General features: G+C 42.3%; 1 protein-coding gene across 1 annotated transcript in view; it reads right to left on the bottom strand.

Moving 5' to 3' along the window:
* MAP4K4 (mitogen-activated protein kinase kinase kinase kinase 4) overlaps window positions 1-21,886 on the bottom strand; it is a gene marked incomplete at its 5' end in the record, with an annotated part of 164,981 nt that overhangs the window by 37,810 nt on the left and 105,285 nt on the right. The window contains 8 exons of the mRNA XM_035894358.1: window positions 1,187-1,348; window positions 8,750-8,960; window positions 9,419-9,491; window positions 10,178-10,353; window positions 12,409-12,487; window positions 14,849-14,903; window positions 17,164-17,294; window positions 18,828-18,918. Coding sequence (XP_035750251.1) covers window positions 1,187-1,348; window positions 8,750-8,960; window positions 9,419-9,491; window positions 10,178-10,353; window positions 12,409-12,487; window positions 14,849-14,903; window positions 17,164-17,294; window positions 18,828-18,918 — 978 coding nt within the window. The remainder of the gene's footprint in view (window positions 1-1,186; window positions 1,349-8,749; window positions 8,961-9,418; window positions 9,492-10,177; window positions 10,354-12,408; window positions 12,488-14,848; window positions 14,904-17,163; window positions 17,295-18,827; window positions 18,919-21,886) is intronic.

The following is a 21,886-nucleotide window of genomic DNA, read 5'->3' on the forward strand; positions in this document are numbered from 1 at the left end:
AATTTTAAGGGGGGGATTTTTTTTTTTTAAAAAAAAAAAAAAAAAAAAAAGATTTCAGAGTGGTTCAGCTTGGCCACATCAATTAACCATTTGTCATTATTGGCACTGTGCGTAATCAGCATTTCAACAGTTTAAAAAGCAGCTGGGGGAATACCCGGTGTCTGCCCAAAAGCAAATTGCTGTGCTGTAATTAGAGAGTTTCCACATATTTATTCCCATTGGTTAGTCTTCTCTCCTTTTGACTCAAAAATCTTTGAAATATATGCAAACAGAATAAAATTCCCCAGTAACACAATCAGCAGTGATCTCAAATACAGTGACTTTCCGTAAGAAAAAATTAAGGTATATCAGGCCAAAACCAGCATTCCTGAAGTTAATGGGAAATTTACAATCAGCCTCTAGGACAGTAGTTTTGGCCCTTTATTTAGCATCAGTATTTTTCAGTACATGCACAGTAATTATTACCCTGATTTTCACCCCGATTAAAGTTTTTAAAGGATTTTAAAACATGCAAATGTCATGCATAAATACAGCAGCTGAATTTCACAGTTTAAAAGGTTTCTCACCTGTACTTTCAATGTATTAAGGGCACACTGACACAGCTTAAGATATACTTGCTGCCTGAACTGGCATATGTTATTAGAGCTGATTTTAAATAGACAGAGTAAGAGAGAGATTGCATATTTAAGTTTTAGGAAGGAAAATCCTCTGCAGCTCAAAGGTTCCATCTCAAATTCAGAATATTCAAAGTTTATGATGAGCCTCTGACCGATTCTGGGTGCCAGAAGCTGACACACAACAGAGCTGCCCTTCTCTGGGAGGCCTTCTGTATAGGGGCATGTTCTGCAAGAACCACTGATCCAGCAAGACAAGCCTAGAAACGATTTTCAGCCCCACTGATGATTTCGCCAATTCTGATGGATTTTAGTCAAGCCCAGGGGCACGAGCTGAATTTAGAATGAGTACCACAACAAGACTTCTTTTTTTGAGGGAATATTGAAGCTGCCAGAATTTTCCATAAAGCCCTACAATCCATGTTAGTGCATTTGCTGTCAGAGACAACAAAGAAGAAAGGGTCAGCGTTAGGTTGCCTCCAAGCTGCTTTAGGCTTACTAATTTTTAAAAAATTAAATTAGAGTTTAGAAGAAACAAACCTATTGCACATATATCTGTATCATGGACTCACCTGCTCCCTTTCTACCCTCCTCTTTTCCTCCTCTGCTCTTCTTCTCTCTTCCTCTTCCTTACGCCTCCTCTCCATCTCTTCCAGACGTCTCTTTTCTTCCTGTTCTCTCCGCCTTTGCTCACGCTCTTGTTGCCTTCGAGCTTCCCGTTCTCTTCTTTGTTGCTACAGAAAGGGAAAAGAAACCACAAAGTTTTACTTTTGTTGTTATCAAAGAAAGAGGTGGGGTTGCTTTCTACTGTGGAGAGAGGGATTTACCAGGACGGGCAAGCTCTGCAACTGAGTGACAAAACATTTTATGCAAGTGTTCCACCAGGAAACTAACACATACCCAACACACAACTATCCCTAAAAGCAGCCTCGCTCATTCTCTCTGGTTTCTTCACGCACACACAGAGTCACGTACCATATTCCTGACAACCGAGATGTGGAAGCTCACTGCTGCTCTTCAACAGAGGCTCACACTGAAATCTCAATCTTTGAACAACTGTTGAACTCAAATCTTAATCTAAGTGACAATTTTCTTGACTTCCAACACATTATCTAAATGTTGCCAAAAGGGAATTATCAGCCCCACTGAATCAGCTAAAACTCGAATACAACTATCTGAGCTTTCAGTAAGCAGCTTCTCACAATTCATAGTCTGCTAAGAATTTGGTGGTGTTGGCCCAACAACCAAGCTTGATTTAATGCACTGCCCAAAACTTTGCCTAAGAGAGAAGGAAGGCTGACCAACAGTACCTCAGCCCCACCCAGAACATCAAAAGCACCTATATGTAAAAGAGGAAAAACAGCTGAGCTAAGCTTTTACACTTACACAGATAAGCTTTCACACATGACCCAAATACAAACTGGTGCTGATAAGTCTGCTCAAGTCTGAAAAGAACCTGGAAAACAGCTCTAGAAAGCACGAACTGACTCATTTATGTCTACAGAACGCCATGTATGACTTCAGAGGAGACATTTTAAATGCCCATACAGTCGTGACCAACTCCTCCTGCACTTCTACAGAAGCATCCAGTTACTACACCTACCTCAAAATCCCAGGCAGCCTCCCACAACTGCCTAAGTGTCAAAAGACCCAGCTGTCTCCTGTTCAACCATCAACTGGGAATATCTCTACATTTACTTCCATTATAGATTTCTATAATATGCGAAAATAACGTAGAAGAAACTTAAACCAAAAAAAGCACACTCAAATTTAATCCCAAGAACAAAATGAAAACCTACATTGGTTATTCCTTTTCACATTTAGGTTAAGGTTAATACTATCATAAATTTCTGTTGAAGCAAAGCTGCCACAGATTTGTCAGTCTTCAGGCACTCCCAGTAGTCTTGCAAGAGCACTCAGACTAAACTTTTATTTGGGTTCACCAATCCAATCCTGGTGTGCGTTTCATAGTTGTGCTCAATTGAATAAGCAAAGGCCAATCTACACTCCCCGAGTTACTTCACGGGATGAGCATGACTATGAAGCAACTGAAAACTCAACAGCCTTTTCCATCTTCTGCAATCAGTGCTGACATGACAGCGGAGAAGAAACACTAGGGGGAAAAAAGATGGTTAAGAATTAGTAGTACTTAAATAAAACAGGCTGTTTTCCCATTCTCTTTAACTAGCTGCAGTTTTGGGAAAGATGCAACTTTCTAGAAGACCATTGTTCAAATACACCCACTCTGTAACGATGACGTCTTCCTTCCTGGCCCATAGCATCATCCCGGGTTCACTACCGCCTTACACAAGACATAAGCTCTCTTCTCCCCCACGTTTTCTGTACCTTCTCAGAAACATTGCTTCCTTGCTCTTGAATCTCCTCTCCTAACTAAATGCATCTACCAGCCTTTTCTCTCTTGCTTAAGCAAGCTCTCTTCGATGAATACAAAAATAGCAAAAGTGCTGCAAGGCAGCTACCGCACGTGGTGTATTTCATTGGTTTTACTGCTTTCCCTCCTTCATTTTTTAAGCACTGTAAAAGATTAAGCAGGCACTTTTATTTCTGAATATACGCATCTGTGTCAAACAATTTCTGTATTTAAGTCAATATATTCAGGTGCCTCTTGGCTAATCAAGTCTGACAGGCTCTTTGTTTAAGAAAACTAAGATGTGAAGTACAATAATTCTGTTGCCCTGAGGATGCAAGAGACAGCACACTGCTGACTGGTTAGTATGCACATTTATCAACTCAAACACTTCTTAAACATATGAAGCCTGTCTGTCTTACAATACTGTGTTGACATTGTTAAGTGAATGTATTGCAGATCTTGGGATGGCATCATTCTCACTACAAGGAAAATAGGCAGAGCTTAGGTCTTTTGGATGAAACAAACTCATCGCTTCTTGAATCAATGGAGAAGTATTCAGCAATAATTATAAATAACGGAACTTAATACGAGAAAAGTAAGTTACAAATTGACTGAGAGCTGATTTTCCACGGCATCATGAAATAAACAGAATCAGCTGTTAAAAGACAGCCAGATTGCTAGCTCAGCACTGATAGTAGACATTTATGACCCAGCAAAAGAAGGAGAAAAAAGAAAAAAAAAAAAGGATTGTCTGCCACCAGTGCGCATTTAAGTCAGATCTCCAAAGCACAAATGCGCTATTGTCTACACACCAAGGTACACAGAGAGATGGGGTTTCTCGGCATCAATTCCGCCTTCCCGTCAGACACCACCTCAGCCCCTCGCCAGGCGGGTGGGAAGGTAGGCACCCGGCACCGCAAGAGCTGGCAGAAACCCCCGCCATGATCCGCTTATTCCCAGCCCTCACCGCAAGAGAAAGATTTCCCTTCCCTTGCACATGGCCTTTGAAACCTGAGCATCAAACTACTGGCCACTAATGAAGTGGAATTCATGAACAAGCCCAGGGAAAGGAAACCTGCAGTGACAAGCATCTCTTGGGTCCTGGTCTACATCTTGTCAAAGCGATAGCAGAGCTGGTTGGTGGCAAGTTGCCGTCGACCCGAGCCAGCTTCAGAAGCAGCCCTTTAGCTGACTTCCTACCATCTTTCTGTCAGCACAAGGTCACCTTCCTGACTACCTCTAGCAACTCTTCCACAAGGAGACACTAAAGACCTGGTCACTGTCTTCTGTTTCCAAAACTTCAATTTCTGAATTTAGTTAAGTGTGATTGTTAGATATTATAGAATCATACAATCGTTTAGGTTGGAAAAGACCTTGAAGATCATCAAGTCCAACTGTTAACCCTGCCATCCCAATACTAAACCATGTCCCTTAGCACCTCGTCTACCTGTCTTTAAAATACCTCCGGGGTGGGGACTCGACCACTTCCCTGGGCAGCCCATTCCAGTGCCTGACGACACTTTCAGTGAAGAAATTTTTCCTAATGTCCAACCTAAACCTGCCCTGGCACAACTTCAGACCATTTTTTTTTATTATTATTATAATTCTTATCACACACTACAAAAAGGTCTGATGCAAAACACTGCTCCTGTACATGCCCAGCAGATATAGATCTGGATCCCCTGAAATTATGGATGCACATCCAGATCTTCTTTAGTTGGATATGGTATTACCGACTTTCTTGCACGTCAGATGAAAAGCTTATTTTCAAGGAGCTAACTGTTAAACAGAAGGTAAGGGCAGAAACTCTTCAATGACGTTTCCGAGATGCCAAAACAGAATTTTGACAGAGCCCATACTGCCTGAAATTTCTGCATTTCACAAAATTGGCATTTATTACTCCAACAACAACACAAAAATAAAATACAGAAAATACAGTGCCAATACTCTGACTCCTTGTCTGGTTTTAGGGTGCATTAATGATGATCTCATAATGGTACCCAACATCTCCAAACTGGAAGACCATGCAGTAGAGCATGATTTACCAGGAGGGGGCAATGCAACTACACATGCAGCTGGTGTATACCAACGAATTCAGGACCTCCTTCATACAGTGAAATGCTGAAGATCCTCTAATTTTATATTCATAAAATATTATTACTCTGTCTTATATTCCGATGAAGGTTGATAAATATATATATTAGTGATTTCTTTCACTAAGAATTAGGTAGCCTGGTATCAGCCTAGGAAGAGGGTTGGAAAGATTAATAAAGAGACTTTTGCTTTGCCCACACTAGAGAGAAAGCAGAAGTAGAACTTCTTACTCAGTACCAATCCAAACTGCAAGCAATTCACATTAAGTAGATACGAATAATCTCCCCTCCTGTAAAAGAAACAAAGCCCTGGCAAAAATCGCCTGCAGGTACACCTACATTAGCATCTTGGTTCAGATCAGGAGTGCTCTTTTGAAGTGAATCATCCAATCATCTCCACTTACCAGGTTTTGTTTCATATTTTGAAGCTGTCTTGAAGTGCCAACCACTCCTTTTGGATGAAATTAAAAAGGCAGATGCACTCCAACCACAAGCAGGCATGCAGTCTAGACCTCAGCTAATCCAAAGGAACTCCTCCTGTCTTCAAACACATGGAGTGAAGTCTTTGGGTCCTCAGCACTTTAACTACTGTGCTCCACAAATTTGCTTCTACTGGACTGTTCTACTTGCCAGTAGAGCTATAACCTACCACTTCAAAAACATCCATCTTAGATTCTTATAACCAGGGCCAGAGACATCACTTAATGAAGTTATCCTGAACTGTGGAGGTCCACAAAGAATGGGATTCCACCATGGCTAATTCTGAATTTCCCAAACCAGGCTCACTTTCGCCAAGTACAAATTCAAATGCCTTTCCATACCCATCACACTAAGCACCAGTGCCTCCACGTTGCTGAACAGAAACACAAACCCATGTTAGAAGAACAGCATGGAACAGCTCAGCTTTCTTGTTTTAACCATCTAAACACTTATGTGACATAGATATTAATGCAACTAATCTTTATATGATTTTCTGGGGAGGGTACATTTCAGGTAATCTTCTGCACTTTGACCATATATCATTTCCATCTCCTAAGTAATACACAAATTATAAGGTTCCTGTAACAACGAGTTTTAGAAGTCACCTATATGCCTTTTAAAAAGTAATCTTTTCTCTAATGCTGCTGAGAATTACAGTTTTTGGCAGATGTCCTAAACACCGTTCCTGTTGCAGTCTCAGTCAAAACTGTCTAGGCTCTGTGCCAGCATTGTAAGAACAAGCCCTCAATTTTCATTTAGGAAGCTGGGGGGAGGGCGAGGGGGAGAAAGGGGGAAGTATAAGCAACTTGTCCTGGGAGACATAAACGCATAAAATTCTTCCCAGAGAATGTCAGACAGGTATACCCAAACACACACAGACTCTACACAAGGAAAAAATACAAGAAAGCAAGGCTTGGTAAAAATGTCAACAAACTGATGGAAGCCCAGAGATTCAATGCCTGACACTAATCTTAACTCACATTACCAAGCTTTTCATTGTTTACTGGCTTCATCAAAACAGGGGGGTGAGTTAAGGACAAAGTGACAACATTTCAATATTTTGGCCTTCAATTGTGTCACAACACTGATGTTTATCTAAATATGTGTCTACCACCCTTCCCCCATCTAAAGAGCTTGTTTTCGCTGTTTTGTTAAAAATCACTTGAGATCATACATTTTTCCAACACAAGATCCAACAAAGTAAGTGGGGGTTTTTTGAAAACTCCATGTGAGCCCTTTTTTTAGTTCAATTTAAGAACAATATGCCTGCCCCATCACCTGCAAAAGGAAACCTTTATAGCTCGTCATTTATATTTATGTTTCTAAGGGAACCAGGCTGAGGTTACAGACTCAATAAAAGGCCTCAGTAAAAGCTTTTCTCTTACAAACTTTACATGGTTTACTGTGTAACCTTACTCAGTAATACATCAACCTACATTACATGCCGTCTTGTGGTGGCTGAAGTTGTTAGTTCTATTTTGTATTTTAGAAAGCAGGACTGATTAAACATAACTTTCAGGTAACTGCCTTTTCTTTTTAACTGCTCGTTAAAACATAATTTCTGCAACATCCCCAAAAAGTTCAACCCTGTGCAGCAAAGAGGTGTGTTGCTTTGTTTCCAGTACTAGCAGCAGCATCTCCTTTATTTTAAAAAGAAAGTCCAGACTTTAAAGGTTGCACTGATTAATAAAGTTAAATGACCTAGCTAATTTAATTGTAACCCCCCCTTCCTCACCAAAACAGTACTGCCTGCAGAACCATAGAGATTAAAGGGGCATTTAAAAGAACTCATTGACTACCACACTAAGAAAAATTCTAGGCTAAGCAGTATCTCAACTTTTGCCCACCTTTGACAATATCAATAAAACATTTTATTTTCATATTTTCCTAGCCTTTTTATTACATGCTTCCCCCGCAAAATCGCTACAGAGCCAGAGTCTAAAAACGGCTGGAAGAGCTACGATGTTTATACTGGCGATCTCGGAAGGGTGGGGAAGAAACAAGAGAAATAGAGTTTATATGCCTCCCCCTTGTCCCTCCTCCTGGCTTCATGTGTGGCTGAGCCTTTGCTACCAATCCCTCCTTACAGCAGCACTAAACTCACTTCCACATTGAAAAAGAGGGAGAAGGAGCGTAATGTGACCTGGAAAGCTATTTGGAATTTTTTATTATTTGTTATGCAAACACGTCACGGGATGCAAATCAACATTTGGTCCTGGTTGCATCCTTGTTAAACATTACCAGGATTTGGAAAACCAGACTGGGTGTAGTTTTTCCATCATTGCTGAGTGAACAGTTGAAACAGCGACTCAAGCAAGAGGTCATTTAAGGACGACTGGAATTTGACCCTGCACTTCCTGAGGAGCCGGAGGATTGGTTTCATTTCAGCTCTGTGTCATACCCGGCTCTGGCCTGCAGAACTGTTTTGAAATCCTCCTACCTCTGAAGCTCACACTGCATATTCCATCTACATATACATAAACACACACGAGATCTTAGGAGGTGAAAAGTATGACAGAACAATATTGTAGAGGTACATTCGTTTATCTCTGCGTAGTACATGCAAATTGCATACTTACCATATCACAAAAGTATGATTTACATATTTGTAATTTTTGCAGAATTATAACACTGATTTATAAATCAAATTTATAAATCTAGGTGGCTTTTAGTCATCATGCTACTATGCATGAGAGAGTAACACATAAAAAAATAGGCTTCTACCTACTATGAATGACTGCCAAACACAGATGTTTGAGAAAGCTTTAAAGGGAAATTTGAAGCATGTCATGGCCCCAAAAAAAGTAATCTTGAGAAAAAGTCCATCCGGGAATAATTAATGTCTCCCCTTCTCTACAGCTACCTAAAGTCTAGACATGTTGCCTCTTCTTTGGAACAGAGACCAAGACACAGCGTCCCCCCAGATACCTTCAAACAACCCAGCTTTGGCTCCTGTTGCCTCCATAGGAGCTGCTGGATATTCAAATGTTTTGGGAGACGGCTCATATTCAAGTAGCCAGACATGGATTTAAGTGCTTTGCTCTACGTTTGCCAGTGGATTTGCACATGCTGTTTTCTTTCCTGAGGTGTGCTGGGGCTACAGGGAACTCTTTTCAAATTGTCGCGGGAATGGGAAGCACAAGCGGAAGAGGGGCTTTTTTGCCCCCCAAACTCCAGACTCCTGTCTCTACCTCCTCTAGCCGCCTCCTTTGCTCCTTCTGCTGCTCAATGCGCTTCTGCCTCTCAGCCAGCAGCTGCCTCTTGTACTCCTCCTGCTCACGGAGCTGCTGCTCCTGCAGCAGCTGCTGTCTCCGAAGGGCCTCGGACCGTTCCTTGTTTTCCTGCTGTAGTCTCAGGAAATCACGTCGGAGGGTTGATTCTCCAGGCACATTGACAATGGAGCTGCAACAAGAGGAAGTTAAAAGCCTCCCATACAATAAAGCCTGATGGGCCATTAAATATCTTTTCCAAAGCAGGGGAGCATTAATAAAATATAGCATGATGTTAAATTTTAATCTCGTTTCTTTCGGAGCGAAGACACTGGATGCATGTCAAAGTGGAAGGCGTGAAATGAGGCCAAGCAAAATAAGGACCAGCTCTGACATTGTGGAGCCCCTGACCAATCATACTTGCCATAAATCTCCCTCCATCCAGAGCTCGCTGGCTCTAAGCTGTATGAGGGGGAGCTTTAAAACCTCTAGCAGTCACAGCATAGGTATTTGAACCCTTTGGGTGGTTCGTGTGGCTTGCGCGTGCACTTAATAAGAGACAGAAATTTAACATGCTACTGATTTACAGTCACAGACCTTTAGACTTACTTGGCATGGACTGCCCAGAGCCCTCCCAAAAGCAATTATTACCTTGGCTCTCCTTCTTGTTCAGGCACTTCCTCCTCTTCTTCTTCACTTCCACTATATTCATACTCTGTCTCATCTAATGGGAAAGAAACAAAGGCCTAGATAGTGCTTATCTTTAATTTTAGTACAGTGGGGAGTTGCAGTAGTGCCTTAGTAAACCAGTTCCTACCCCCTTTAGTGAGAAGATCTATTACAGACCCTAGAACTCATTCTACATATACACGCCCATCTTCCCATACTTGTAAAGCAGCACAGTGCTTTGCAGCAGACACTCAGCAAATTCCCTGAATTACTAGGTTTTATATGTAAGACAAGACACCTGGAGAACCTTGGCACCACCTGAATAAAGAGAACAGACTGCCCAAGACATTTGCTTCACAGCTCTTGTGATGGGTTATTTCCTGCGAGTCTGATTTATGGCACCATTCCAGGAATGAACCTACCACAGATCAAAAAAAGAGAAAGGCATATAGGCCAATATCCTCCCAAATACTGTTTAATGCTTGTATGGAAGAAGCAGTGGCCCAGAAGCAAGTAAATTTAACTTATCTGAAAATAAGACACTTAAAATTGATACTTTCTCTTTAGAAGACAGAACAAAACCTAGAAGCCTGCTGATAGTCAAAATATGAATTAAAAAACAACCTTTCAAGGGTTTTGGTTGTTGGGAGCTTTTCTAGGGGTGGGGACTTAGAACCCAAAGCAGGACAAAAATATGTATTTTTAACAAGCTGCAAAACTTGATTTTTAGAAGCTGCGTACCTTTCTCTCCTCTCTTCTTCCTGGTCCTGTCTATATGGTCCTTAAGCTGGATTCGGACTTGCCTTTCATTTGGTTGGTCACGTATAAAGGGATGTTTCAAGAGTTGTTCTGTAGAAGGTCGCTGCATGTAATTCTTCACTAGACAACCTTCTATAAAACTGAAAAACTTTTTTGACCTGAGAAAGCAGGGAAGGAAAAAAAACAAAACAAAAGAAGATCACCGGTAAAACTCAGCTCAAACATTTTTTCTGTTCTTCCTCAAAGTCTAATTCCTTTCCTCAAAGAGCATCACGTCCCAGAGGATGGTACAAGTGCTGTGTGCAAGTGTGCCTCCTAAACAGAGCTGAGTGTGCTCCAGCTGAGCACTGGGTTGGATGGACACAGGGCTGGATGGACACAGGGCGATACCAACATACCTGCAGTGCTTAGGCACAGCCTCACAGAAATGTGCCCTCTTTCACAAGCATAATTGCCCTGAAAGGCAGGATCTATTAGTGTAGGCAAATCATGCAAACCCAGCTCTGCTGCTTCTGGACCAGAGCTGGGTAGCATCCAGCTTGCTTGGAGCACAGGCAGGGCAGCTCTGGTGTGTCTCCACCAGCCCGCGCTATCTAAGGGCACGTCTGCTTCAAAACAGCCGTACCGAAAGCCGCAAGAACTGCAGCCAACATTCCCCTGACACAAGCAGCACCGTGCTGCTTTTGTACGCACCTGGGCTCACTGAGATAGGTCTGTGAGAACTTCAGATTATTTTATTTTTCACCTGAAGAGCCACGAACTAAAAAAATCCTCGTAGAACAATAGGCAGGTGCTGAACAGTGTTGTCTGTTCAACACAGGCACTTGGGGTCAAATGCTCACTGACACAATTTAAGGGCATGAACTCAACTGAGCTCCTCCTGCACACTGCATAAAGTGACAGGGTATGGGAGTTAGCTAACCTGGAGCACCACCTTCCTAAATTTGCACTTCATTTAAACTCTTGAAAGAGGACCTCTCCAGACAGAAGCCACCAAACAAGCCACCTTGCAAAACACCAATAATGGAAATATTCAAAACTGCATTTTTCATCATTTGGCCTAACAAGCCACCTTGCAAAACACCAATAATGGAAATATTCAAAACTGCATTTTTCATCATTTGGCCTTACTTTCTCATAACCTGCCACTATCAAACCAGTCGAGTCACAGCAGCATTAGCTTTGGCCAGAGTAATTTTTTGATTGCTAGGTGCTCTCAACCTGCTCCTGTGCTTGGGTGGCAAACACGTCCACTAACTACCTGGTTAAGTGTAAAAATAACAATGGTTTCCATCCATTGCTTCACTTTCCTACTGTAATCTAAGAGGCTGAATTCAGGGTAATTTCATTGTTTGTTTTTTTTTTTTTATTCCTCACGCCTTAAGTGTTATTATTCTAAATAAAAAGGTTAATGAAAGGCCTATGCAAATACTGTATATGCATCTCTAGACCTTTAGCATGCAGAAATGAGAGGGAGAGGGATGCCCTGACAGTGCAAGTGCATAAATACATCAATCCAGGCAAAGACCAAGCCCAGCAAGCAAGCCAAGTTTATATTACGTTGATATTGAATAGGCAGGTAAATCACTTCATTATTTTGACAGGATCACAGCATCCTTTGATCACATTCAATCTATACAAAACCTCTTTCTAGGGAGTATTTTTGTTTCATACGCGCCAGTTGTAACCAGTAACTAGGAGGAAATCCTCCGATACTAATGGATTCTTCTCAGCTGGCAAGGAGTGCACACTCAATTCCAATCGTTTACAATAATTATAGTAAAAGCCTTCATTAGTTTTAATAGCTCCTTTCAACTTAGCAACTAGAACACTGTAGTACTGTTCTGTTTCCGTGTTACAATACATCTGAGAAAATACACTGCATATTAAGAATGCTGCGGGAGTTTATTTTTTAAAATATGGATCCATTTGTCACCTTAATACAGATGCTGCTCTGTCAGGAAAAAAGCTTGGGTTTTATTTTCACACAATTCAAGATAAAATTTCTCTGGGACAAACAGAACTAAATAAACAATGCATGCTTTTTATTTCATGCTTTGATTCAGTGGCACAGAAGATAATAACAGAGTGATTTTTGCTAACTTAAACTGCTTCACAGTTCTGTGAAAGCGGTAACAAAAGAGTGTGTGATGAGACACAAGAAAACAACACACTACAAAAAGGACTACAAACAAGATATAACTAATACATACCATTTCTTGGATTTTAACCGCGGGGGAGGGTTCCTGGGTATCAGAAAGAGTGCCCTCATGGGATGCATGTCACAAAGCGCTGAAGGAAAGAAAAAACCAAACAGGAACATATAGATGTTGGCTTAGTTACTCTCTGTCAATACCACAGCTTCAGCTTCCCCAACCATTCCCACCGTCCCAACCGCACATGCAGCAGATGCAGACAGCAACACAACTAAATGGAATTAGCCTGAAATGACAACAATTCCACAGCTCAATGTGCCAAGGGTGGCCCCAAAAAGAGAAAGAGATCGAGGCATTTATTAACCTTCAGACTCAACCACGATGGGAACATCTGTGCGCAGCCCTGCTCCAGCCCCAAGTCATATAACTTATGTTCCGGTCAGTAAAATATTGGGAGAAGATGATGGCAGAAGGGAAGAATGACACAGTTACTGTTTCAAACAAACTTCACTCCACCTGCCCTCCTCTCTCACTACACAGGCAATTAAAGCAGGATGCCTCATGTTTTTTCTCCAGTCTTGGAGCTTTTCTCTGTGCCAAGTCCTGATCGTTTTGAAGCATGGGAGGGTCTGTATCAAAAAAAGGATTCCCTGCAGAACCAAAATGCAAACCTACGACTTTTGTCAAAGGAAGTACCCTTGGTTTCAGCAGACACTTAGTGGGAGTCCAAAGGCTGTCCTTTCCTCCTGCTCCAGAGCAAAAACACCACAACTCAGGGAAACAAGGGAGCAGGGAGGGAGGCTGCCCAAGAAAGGATGCTAGAAGCAAATCCTCTGTTTTTACCATCTTCCTATATTTGACCTCTTGCACCAATAGCCTCAGCCTGAATGATCACTGCAGGAAGAGGTAACATTTTCCACACAGCAGAAATTCAGGAGAAACAGACCGATGTGAAGAGGATTCTGGGTGCAGAAATAAGGCACCACAACCTCGGCAGAGAAGCCCCTTGGATGCCTGTGGAACCCATCAGACCACCAAGCTTAGAGATGGACCCTTCAGTTGTTGCTGAAGGACAGACGCTGAATGCCAGAGGACAGACCAAGGCAAGAGCCGTTCAGCATTTACATTGGATCTTTACTTACTGCTGAAATACCCCTCTTGTGCTTTTACTAAAAGAGGGGCCAAGCTCTGCTTCGGTTTGGAAATTAAAAAATATTATTGTCCAACTCCAGGCTTACAAAACCCACAGACATAGCTTTTAACAGAAAGCCACCTAGGCAACCCAGTGCACTGAACAAAAAGGTACAGCAAAAAGGAGGTCAAGTGGTAGCTCAAATGCTGTTAATACAGCACTGGCTGAGGTGTCCTGGGAGCAGTTCTCACGTGGGCATTCATGCAAACATGCAATTAGAAGGGGAAAAAAAAAAGCCAAACCATCAGACCTCCTAAACCCTGAATCAAAACAAGAGCGCTGTTCTTCGATTTATAAATTTTACATTAACAACAACAAAATCAGGCAGCAGCTATAATGAAATGACCATTTTTTAGCTAGGAAAATATCAATACTTCATTTCAACTTGATTATTTCAAAGACAGAGGTTTCAAGCTGGGATGTGGTGTGGTAGTTGTTTATGTGTAAAAAAAATTAATTAACTTATTCTTAAGTACCTTAGGCTGTTATTTTTTTAAATACAGAGTTCCAGTTGGTGTTGGGGGTAAGTGTATTTGCTAGTTCAATAAGGATTTTCATAAAAATTACCACGAAAAGCCAAAACACCATGCCTAATTTCTTTTAAAATCTTGTATTCCTCGTGCATATCTGCTGTTTGCCTTGATATTCAGGAAGAGGGGAAAATTTGTGCATTTTTGGTTTCCAGGTTTCTGTCTCAAAAAGAGCCATATCAACTGATGAGTATTCTCAAGCAGGGAGCATTAAGTTCAATATTCTGTGTTGAAAACGGATTTACAGTTTAAGTCATGCCACTGCTAAGGAAGATCAACACCGCCCACTGATGAGTGGAAACAAAAGGAGAAGCAATGTTAGCATTACCCACACCGACGGAAAGCTGACACAGAAACAATTGCTACAGATGCTTTTTTCATTAAGTTCAGATTTCTCGAGGCCCCACTGCACCTCTCTCCGGCTGAGGTTTCAACATCCCAGGCCAGGCCATACACAAATTGGGACATAACTCCAAAACACAATATACTACCCATAGGAAGGAAGTCTGCTGCTCGATTAGCTTCCAAATATTCCTGCTATAGAAATTAAATTACTGCAGTCTGCACTCTAGTGCTTAAATAAAATCCCATAAATAGCAATGCTTTTGATAAAGATAGGATTGTATATTTATAGGGCAGGCAAAACCAAAGAGAACAGAAATAACACAAGGATACTTTCAGAAACCTCAAAACTAGGCTTAGATTACAACCAGCATCTCCCAAGTATATGTTTCAGTCTTAATCAGGCCACTGGAGAAGCACACGTATCACTTACGGGGAGCTCCTTCTGCCATCTCTATGGCTGTAATGCCGCATGACCAAAGGTCACTCTGCATAAAAAGAGAAAGACCATATGTTAGTAGGTGGATTTACCCATTCAGACAGCAAGACAGCACTATTTACAGAGGCCCTGTAGGTGAGACTGAAACCAAATACCAAGGCTATTTAAATAATATAAGCTACTCTTCTTTTTGTAGCAGCATCATAAAATCCTACTTGTCCTATAATACATATATACACACACACACACACAAATGCACGCACGTATTTATCCAGAGTATGCAAACCACCCCTTCTAATAACACATAAGAATATATTCACATTAGGACAATGAAAAATACATCATCCCCAAAGCTATGTCTATGAAACAACAGGATTTTCAATGCTTGTTTACAAAGGACTGGACATCTCCCTATAGTAGATTCACAGAAAACACTGTACCCATTCCCCTAAACAAGAGATGGAGATATGAAAACTGCGGGGTAAAAAAAACCCCAAACCTGGCAGGTCTTTTTCAGTGTCTAAACCAGAAAATAAACAAACAAATACAGATTAGTGGAATACACCCAGTCTTTAACTTTTTTCTAGTCCCAATAATCAAATAATAGTTTTATCTAGGGGAACAGCCATAACCGCTACACTTGCAAGAAGCCTCTGTCGGACACGTTGCTTGGAGCCAAAGCAAACATTCCTTCCCTACCATCTCAGCTTTGCTTGAAACATTACGGAACAGGAGTCCTTTAGCAGGAGCCTTTCAAGGTACCACCTCTGGCCAGGGCCCTGACTAGGGAGAGCCTGGGCGAGAGCCAGGAGGATCCCACATGGGCAAGAGCTGGAAGAGTCCCGTCGAGGAACCGACTCCAGAGACTGCTGCAGCTTAAGGGGCAAAGCACTGGAGGAGGCTACTGAAAGAGAGTTGTTCTTGAGCAAAGTAGTCTTCATTTATGGTCACAATAATGACTTTTTAAGAATTTAGTCAAAAGTAATGAGCAAGTAAGCTCATCTTGTATTACAAGCAGAGAAGCATTTCTAATGAACGTATTTTCAGACCCAGCAAAGCAGTCTTTTCTTTTGGTCCAATCCAACCATTTAAGCTAAACTGCACAGCCTCATGATCTTACAAAATCTTTCAACCATGAATTTTTCTGGGGAGAGAGCCCTACAGACTTCACCAGGAACAACAAGCAGGCATTTTCAGAGGCAGGAGGAGTTATTTTTCACATCACTACTGCATTAACAAATATTGCAGAGTTTTTCTCATTTATTAGATCATTTAATAGCCACCCTTCCTTCCTAGTAACTCCATTTGCAAAGATATAAAGCATTACCTTTAGTACAATGAGCTGATGGATGTAAAAAGCAATTTAATCAAGAGAAATAGGATCAATCTGATCAATCTTAGTCACTAACGTACAAAAACACCAATTCAAATAATCTGGGTTTTTAATTAGGTTTAGACATACACAAACATACTGATAGCTAACACCACTATCAATCGCAGCAAATTGATGTAATTGATATTCAGCTCTAAAATTCATTGTAAGGCCTTAATCACAGGCTTTCTGATATCTTTGTTGCCCTTCTTGGTTAAAAGTTCAAACAACTGCATTAGTCTTTCATTAAAGAGAGATAAGAAGAACTTTTATGATTACAGGATGCTTTCACTAGAGAAAATTAACTTGAAATACACGTACATAATATTCTTAAGGGTAGTACAAATACCATCAAGCCAATTATGGTTTTGCAGTAATTAAATCTTTGGTTTGCAGCAAATGATGTAAAAAATTATTTTTGTTGAGAAATGTTGCGATGGATAATTTTTTATCAACATGTATATGTATCTTTAAATCAGGAATAGGCACAGTTTAAAGAGCTCCTTCTATATTTCACTGGCTCTCCAGACGGGGGTTCTATTTAAGGCAACACCTAGAATGCATTGTTCTGGGTTACCACAATAACTGGGACATAGTCTAACACAATTTAAAGTACAATCATTATACAAATTGAGAACACGAGCGTTTCCAGTTGAACTCTTTTTGCTTTCTCTGAGCACCCATAGCACACTGAAGTCCCACTCCTTATGTCTCGAAGCTACGCTAATATAAATAACGGCAACTGTTAAAAGATCACAATTTGGCAGTGACCCATACCTTGTCTTCCTGTAATAAGAATATACCTACACAAAATAATATTACTCCTACAAAGCATAAGAAGTCTCAAAACCTGCCATCACTCATGGATGTTCATACTGCAAGGGTAGGGGTATTGTATGCTGGGGTGGTTTTTTTTCTGTGAACAGGACTCTCTTACTCTGTAATCATATGTAGCATCTGGATTTTCATCACAGGCAATAACTTCTGGAGCCATCCAGTACGGAGTTCCAATAAAAGTGTTTCTCCTGCCAACTGTCCTGTCCAGCTGAGCGCTCACACCAAAATCCACTGTGGGTGGGAAAAGAATAAAATAAAATAAGAGGGGAGAAACAATGCAGTGATTTCTTCTGTAAGGTGATTTGGAAATAGAACCCTGCGGACGTTTCACGTGGGAGGACCATGCTGAGGAGTATGATGAGTAATAATGAAGCAGCCAGGCCCTTGTAGTTCACATGCAACATGCTTGGGCCACAAGCATCAAGAGACACGGCAGCATACGATCACCTCTCCTGCACCTCTCACCGGCCTGCCTGTACAGAAGGGAGGGTACAGCTGCAAAAATACTGCCTGGGAGGCAGAGGAGGGGCTATTCCCTGCCGAAATGGTGAAGCCAAGCACCATTGCCTATAGAAAGGGAGCTGCTTCCCAAAGGTACCTCTCATGCTATGGGAAAACCACATGCATGAATGTGTCTCCTTTTCAGCTGTCCACCTTTTCTGCTCTAAAATCAGACAGCAAAAATAATCTGTTGCTCAGCGAATTGCTCTAATGCACAGAGCAGACGCATCAATAGGAGCAAAGGATGAGGATTGTTCGGGAGGTGCCAACTTTGCGCACATACACACACAGATTGCAAAAGAGATGCCCGTTTCATTACAGGGCAATTACATTACAAGGACGTTGTCGTCCCTTCAGTTCTCCCGCTCACAACAACAATGATATATGCCTTTCTATAGCAGTGACTGCATCTGCACTAGGAGGGCTGTGTCAGATTCACTGCATCCATCATCGGAGTGACACTGACGAACTGGTGTAGACGAGGTTGGTGGGAGCAACGGTCTGGGAGCTACTATGCTCCACTTTGGACCAAAAGGAGGAAAGCTCTCCTGAGAGCATCCTCCTCCAGCAGCCGGGACATCTTCCCATGCCTCGTGCTGCAGGAAGGTGTAATGCAAAACAGAAGGGATGTGGGCTGGGTGGGAGGGCTTCAGCATGGCTCTATATTTAACTGAAAAAAGGTGGTGAATGTAGCATGATACAAATACAGAAGGTTAAAGTGTGAGATAACTGGAAGAGACAGATTAGAAAGAAGGAAAAAAAAAAAAAGAGTTTGTCCACTTGGAAGGGGCAGAAGAGGTCAGGGATGAGCACAGTTTTCGGCAGGCATGCCAGAGCTGGAATTGTGTTTTGAACTTGATGCCACAGCCCCCTCAAGTGTGCCGTCCAGATAGTGTTTTTGTGTCCAGAATCTGCACAGCAGGTGCTATTTTAATTAAAGCCAAATAAGAGAGTGACTCCCATCACTTCCCAGCTCCAGAATAAAGGGAATCGGAACCAACCCAAGTCACGCACTGCTCAGTGGGGGGTCCAAAACGGTCCCCTCACCGATTCCGACATGAAAGCCAACATCTTCTAACGAAATGCATGCCATCCTCCCAAAGCAAGAGGAAATGCATGCAGGGCCTCAATTCGCACTGGAGCCGTGACAGAGTGCACGTGCTACAGATCATGTCACAGGGCTCTTAGAGGATAAAATCAGCTTGGGAGCATCAGAAAACAAAGGTTGAATGAATGAGGAAGTGGACGTGCGCGCCTGCTTACCAAGTTTCACTTCCGCGTTCTCTGTTAACAGCACATTTTGCCCTTTGATATCCCTGTGAATCACATGATGGGCGTGAAGATGTGCCAACCCCTGCATTAAGAAGAGAGGACATTCAGAGTTAGGCTCTTGTCTTAGCAACAGACTACCTGTGCCCAGCACCCCCAAAGCCCATATCACTGGGTCTCGGGCTCTCGCTCAGCGGCTGGGTGCAATGGGACCCACAGGAGCCTTGTAGGAGCGCACCGCCCGCACCACTTTTGTTGATGGAGCAGAGACACAGGCCCCAGGTCACGCACACGCTGTACCTAAATACATCTGCACTGTGCAAACACCTCTCAGCTGCCACCTGAAGAAAGTTCAGCTCCCAGAAAGTCTCTGTGCAATGATGCTGTAAATGACATCAGCATCAGTGTACGTGACTGACATCTGACACACACAGGGTCACCCAGAATTTAGTCTGGGAAGGGGGGTGGAGGGAGAAAGGAGGCAGCATCAGCAAGCGTATATGCACCCCCAAGAAGCAGGTGGGAGGGTGAGGGACCAGCAGTTATGTTTGAGGGCGAGGGACGACTGACAACAAACAAAAGCTCTGCTGCAAAGCTACAGTTCTCTTCTTTAGCCTCCATAAATATGAAGCCAGATAATTGTTCCTCAGGGAAAAAAACAAACATTTAAAAAAAAAAAAAGCATGAGCATTATACTTTCCAAAGGAAACAAAACCTCCTGGCATACGGTGCTTTTTGTTGAGACAGCACCTGGATGCATGCCCCAAAGCGTTAGCCATGTGGAGGGAGGGCTGAGGAAGACATATGTTGCATTTTACTCTCTAATGTCATTGGGAGAACAACAGGCAACCCTCTTAGCAACTGCCTGTATTTTGGTTTCTCCTCAGCTCTCTGCTCGGAAAATTGTAGTCTCCGGTGGGATCGTCTTGCCTGTTCGCGTTGCCCTCATAGGCTTTTAATGTTTTATGAAAAATAAAGAAATAGAATCTTTACAGCTGCAAGAGGTTAAGAGAGTAGTGGTTGCTGTAGAGAAATATTTCCTAACACATGTTCTTCATTAAATCATCATTTACCAGTTTGCCTACATAACCATTGGGCTATTTTCTTTTTTTTTTAAAACAGCTAATGAGCGTGACAAAAAACCCCACTGTCCACAGCTCCTCCTCACACATGCCACAAGCAAATCAAGCGAATGGCTGATGTCCCCGAGACCCTTTGCTGGCTGTTAATGCTAAGCATGGTCTTGTTTTTCACAGGAATGAAGGCTTTTCCACAGCTTCACACAGGATACTTTTTAAAGCCTTCTGCTATGCTGACCCAGCCAGAGAGATAATTGTCTGTTCTCTCCAGAGTACCGTCTAACCTTACTGAAAAAAACCACATTTGGGTTTATGAAGGGCTGGGAGGAGACAGAGGGGTATGTATGTCTCCGTTCTCCCGCAGTCCCCAGGCCCCTCCAACCACACGGGGATCCACTGGGTCGACCCTCACCTGTGTCTCCACCTGCACCAATCTTTTGCACTCCAGCTCATTTTAACTTTCTGTTACACAACCTCTCTCGCTCCGCTGTCTGACAAATTCAGTGTCAAATCAGGTTTTGCAAAGTCTCATAGCAATGTGAGTTTAGCATTCCTTTTTTCCAGATATTCCAGTTCCTGTTAGCAAGCAATTAAGGCTCCTTTTGCAAACCTCTCACAGGAGTGAGAAAATAGCTTTCACCTAGCTCTTTTCTGAGGTAAATCATTCTTTCCTCTTTAAGTGACCGTGACTACTTTACCTAAGGAGAACCTAGGATGAATGCAATATAGCATGCAGTACCTCGAAGGTCACACAGTTCTCAAATCAAGCGTAAGATCAGTCCTGCAGAATTTAGCTTTCCTCATGTTAAAGCCTGCTACCCATTTGATTGGAAATACAGCCAGCAGTAGGTATTCGACTTTTCTTCTCCCTTGTAAACAACTTAAAATGCATCAGCCCAAACGCCAGCAGCTGGACTCTCTCCTAGCATTTGGAATTAGAGCAAGAGACCAGAATCGTACGTCTCCCTCCCTCACCATCTTAAAAATTGCCAAGGCAGAGCAAATGTGTAACACAGACAACAGCAGCATTGATTTATGCAAGAGCTAGCGGTGATTTCCTTTAACATAAAGCCCTTCAGAACTTCATTTATGATGAGGCAATTGAACAAACATACTGTGTAGTGGTATGGGTAGGAGGCAATTTGTTTTACAAAGAAGCATGAGGAAAACCATACCAGATTTACTTAGCGCAGCAAACAAATGCCAATTCAAAAAGCACTTAAGCTGTACCAACTGGAAATTAAATATGAAGAGTAATTAGTTAAAGCTGCAGTTTTAGAAAAACTGGTAAGCGGCATCCCTCTTCCTGAGAAACTTTTGCAGCGCCGTCTGCCAGCACTCTACAGCACACAGCCACATACGATGGAGCTGCCTGCTCTAGATAGACTGCAGGAATATACAATATGCGAGCACATGGCAGCACAGAAGTCCTGACTGCTAGCCTGAGCAAACAACTCCCTTCCTCCACAGACTTGATTAGGAGCAGAGAAAGAAGGCTGTAAGCACATTTGGAAGAGCCCTTTCCGCACCTTATTGTGTTACAACAGTGTTATAGAATCATAGAATCACTTTGGTTGGAAAAGACCTTTGAGATCATCGAGTCCAACCTTTAACCTAACCCTGACATCCCACCACTAAACCATGTCCCTAACCATGTACCACCCCAGGCTTCTCAAGAACAGTGTCTTACGGACACTGCTTCACAGCTGCGACAATAGGTAAGGTCACTGGTTCTTCCGCTGGCTTCTCACGACTAAAAAATTGGTATTTTCTGCAAGGCTGCTGTTACAATACAGTACAACTCACACCAAGTTAAATGATGTGGAGCAGACATCTATCTGCTCCTACGCACTCTCCAAGCGATGACATGGCTAACGGGATTGATCAGAAACAGCTTCTTGCAGAACCTCAAGCTAGGCTATGTCTCCGTAAGACTGTTTCTGTGTTTTCAAGTGGAGCAGACTATTTGCCTTA

This window comes from Egretta garzetta, unplaced genomic scaffold (genome assembly GCF_000687185.1).
Source record: "Egretta garzetta isolate BGI_Z169 unplaced genomic scaffold, ASM68718v1 scaffold5, whole genome shotgun sequence".
NCBI classification, from domain to species: domain Eukaryota; kingdom Metazoa; phylum Chordata; class Aves; order Pelecaniformes; family Ardeidae; genus Egretta; species Egretta garzetta.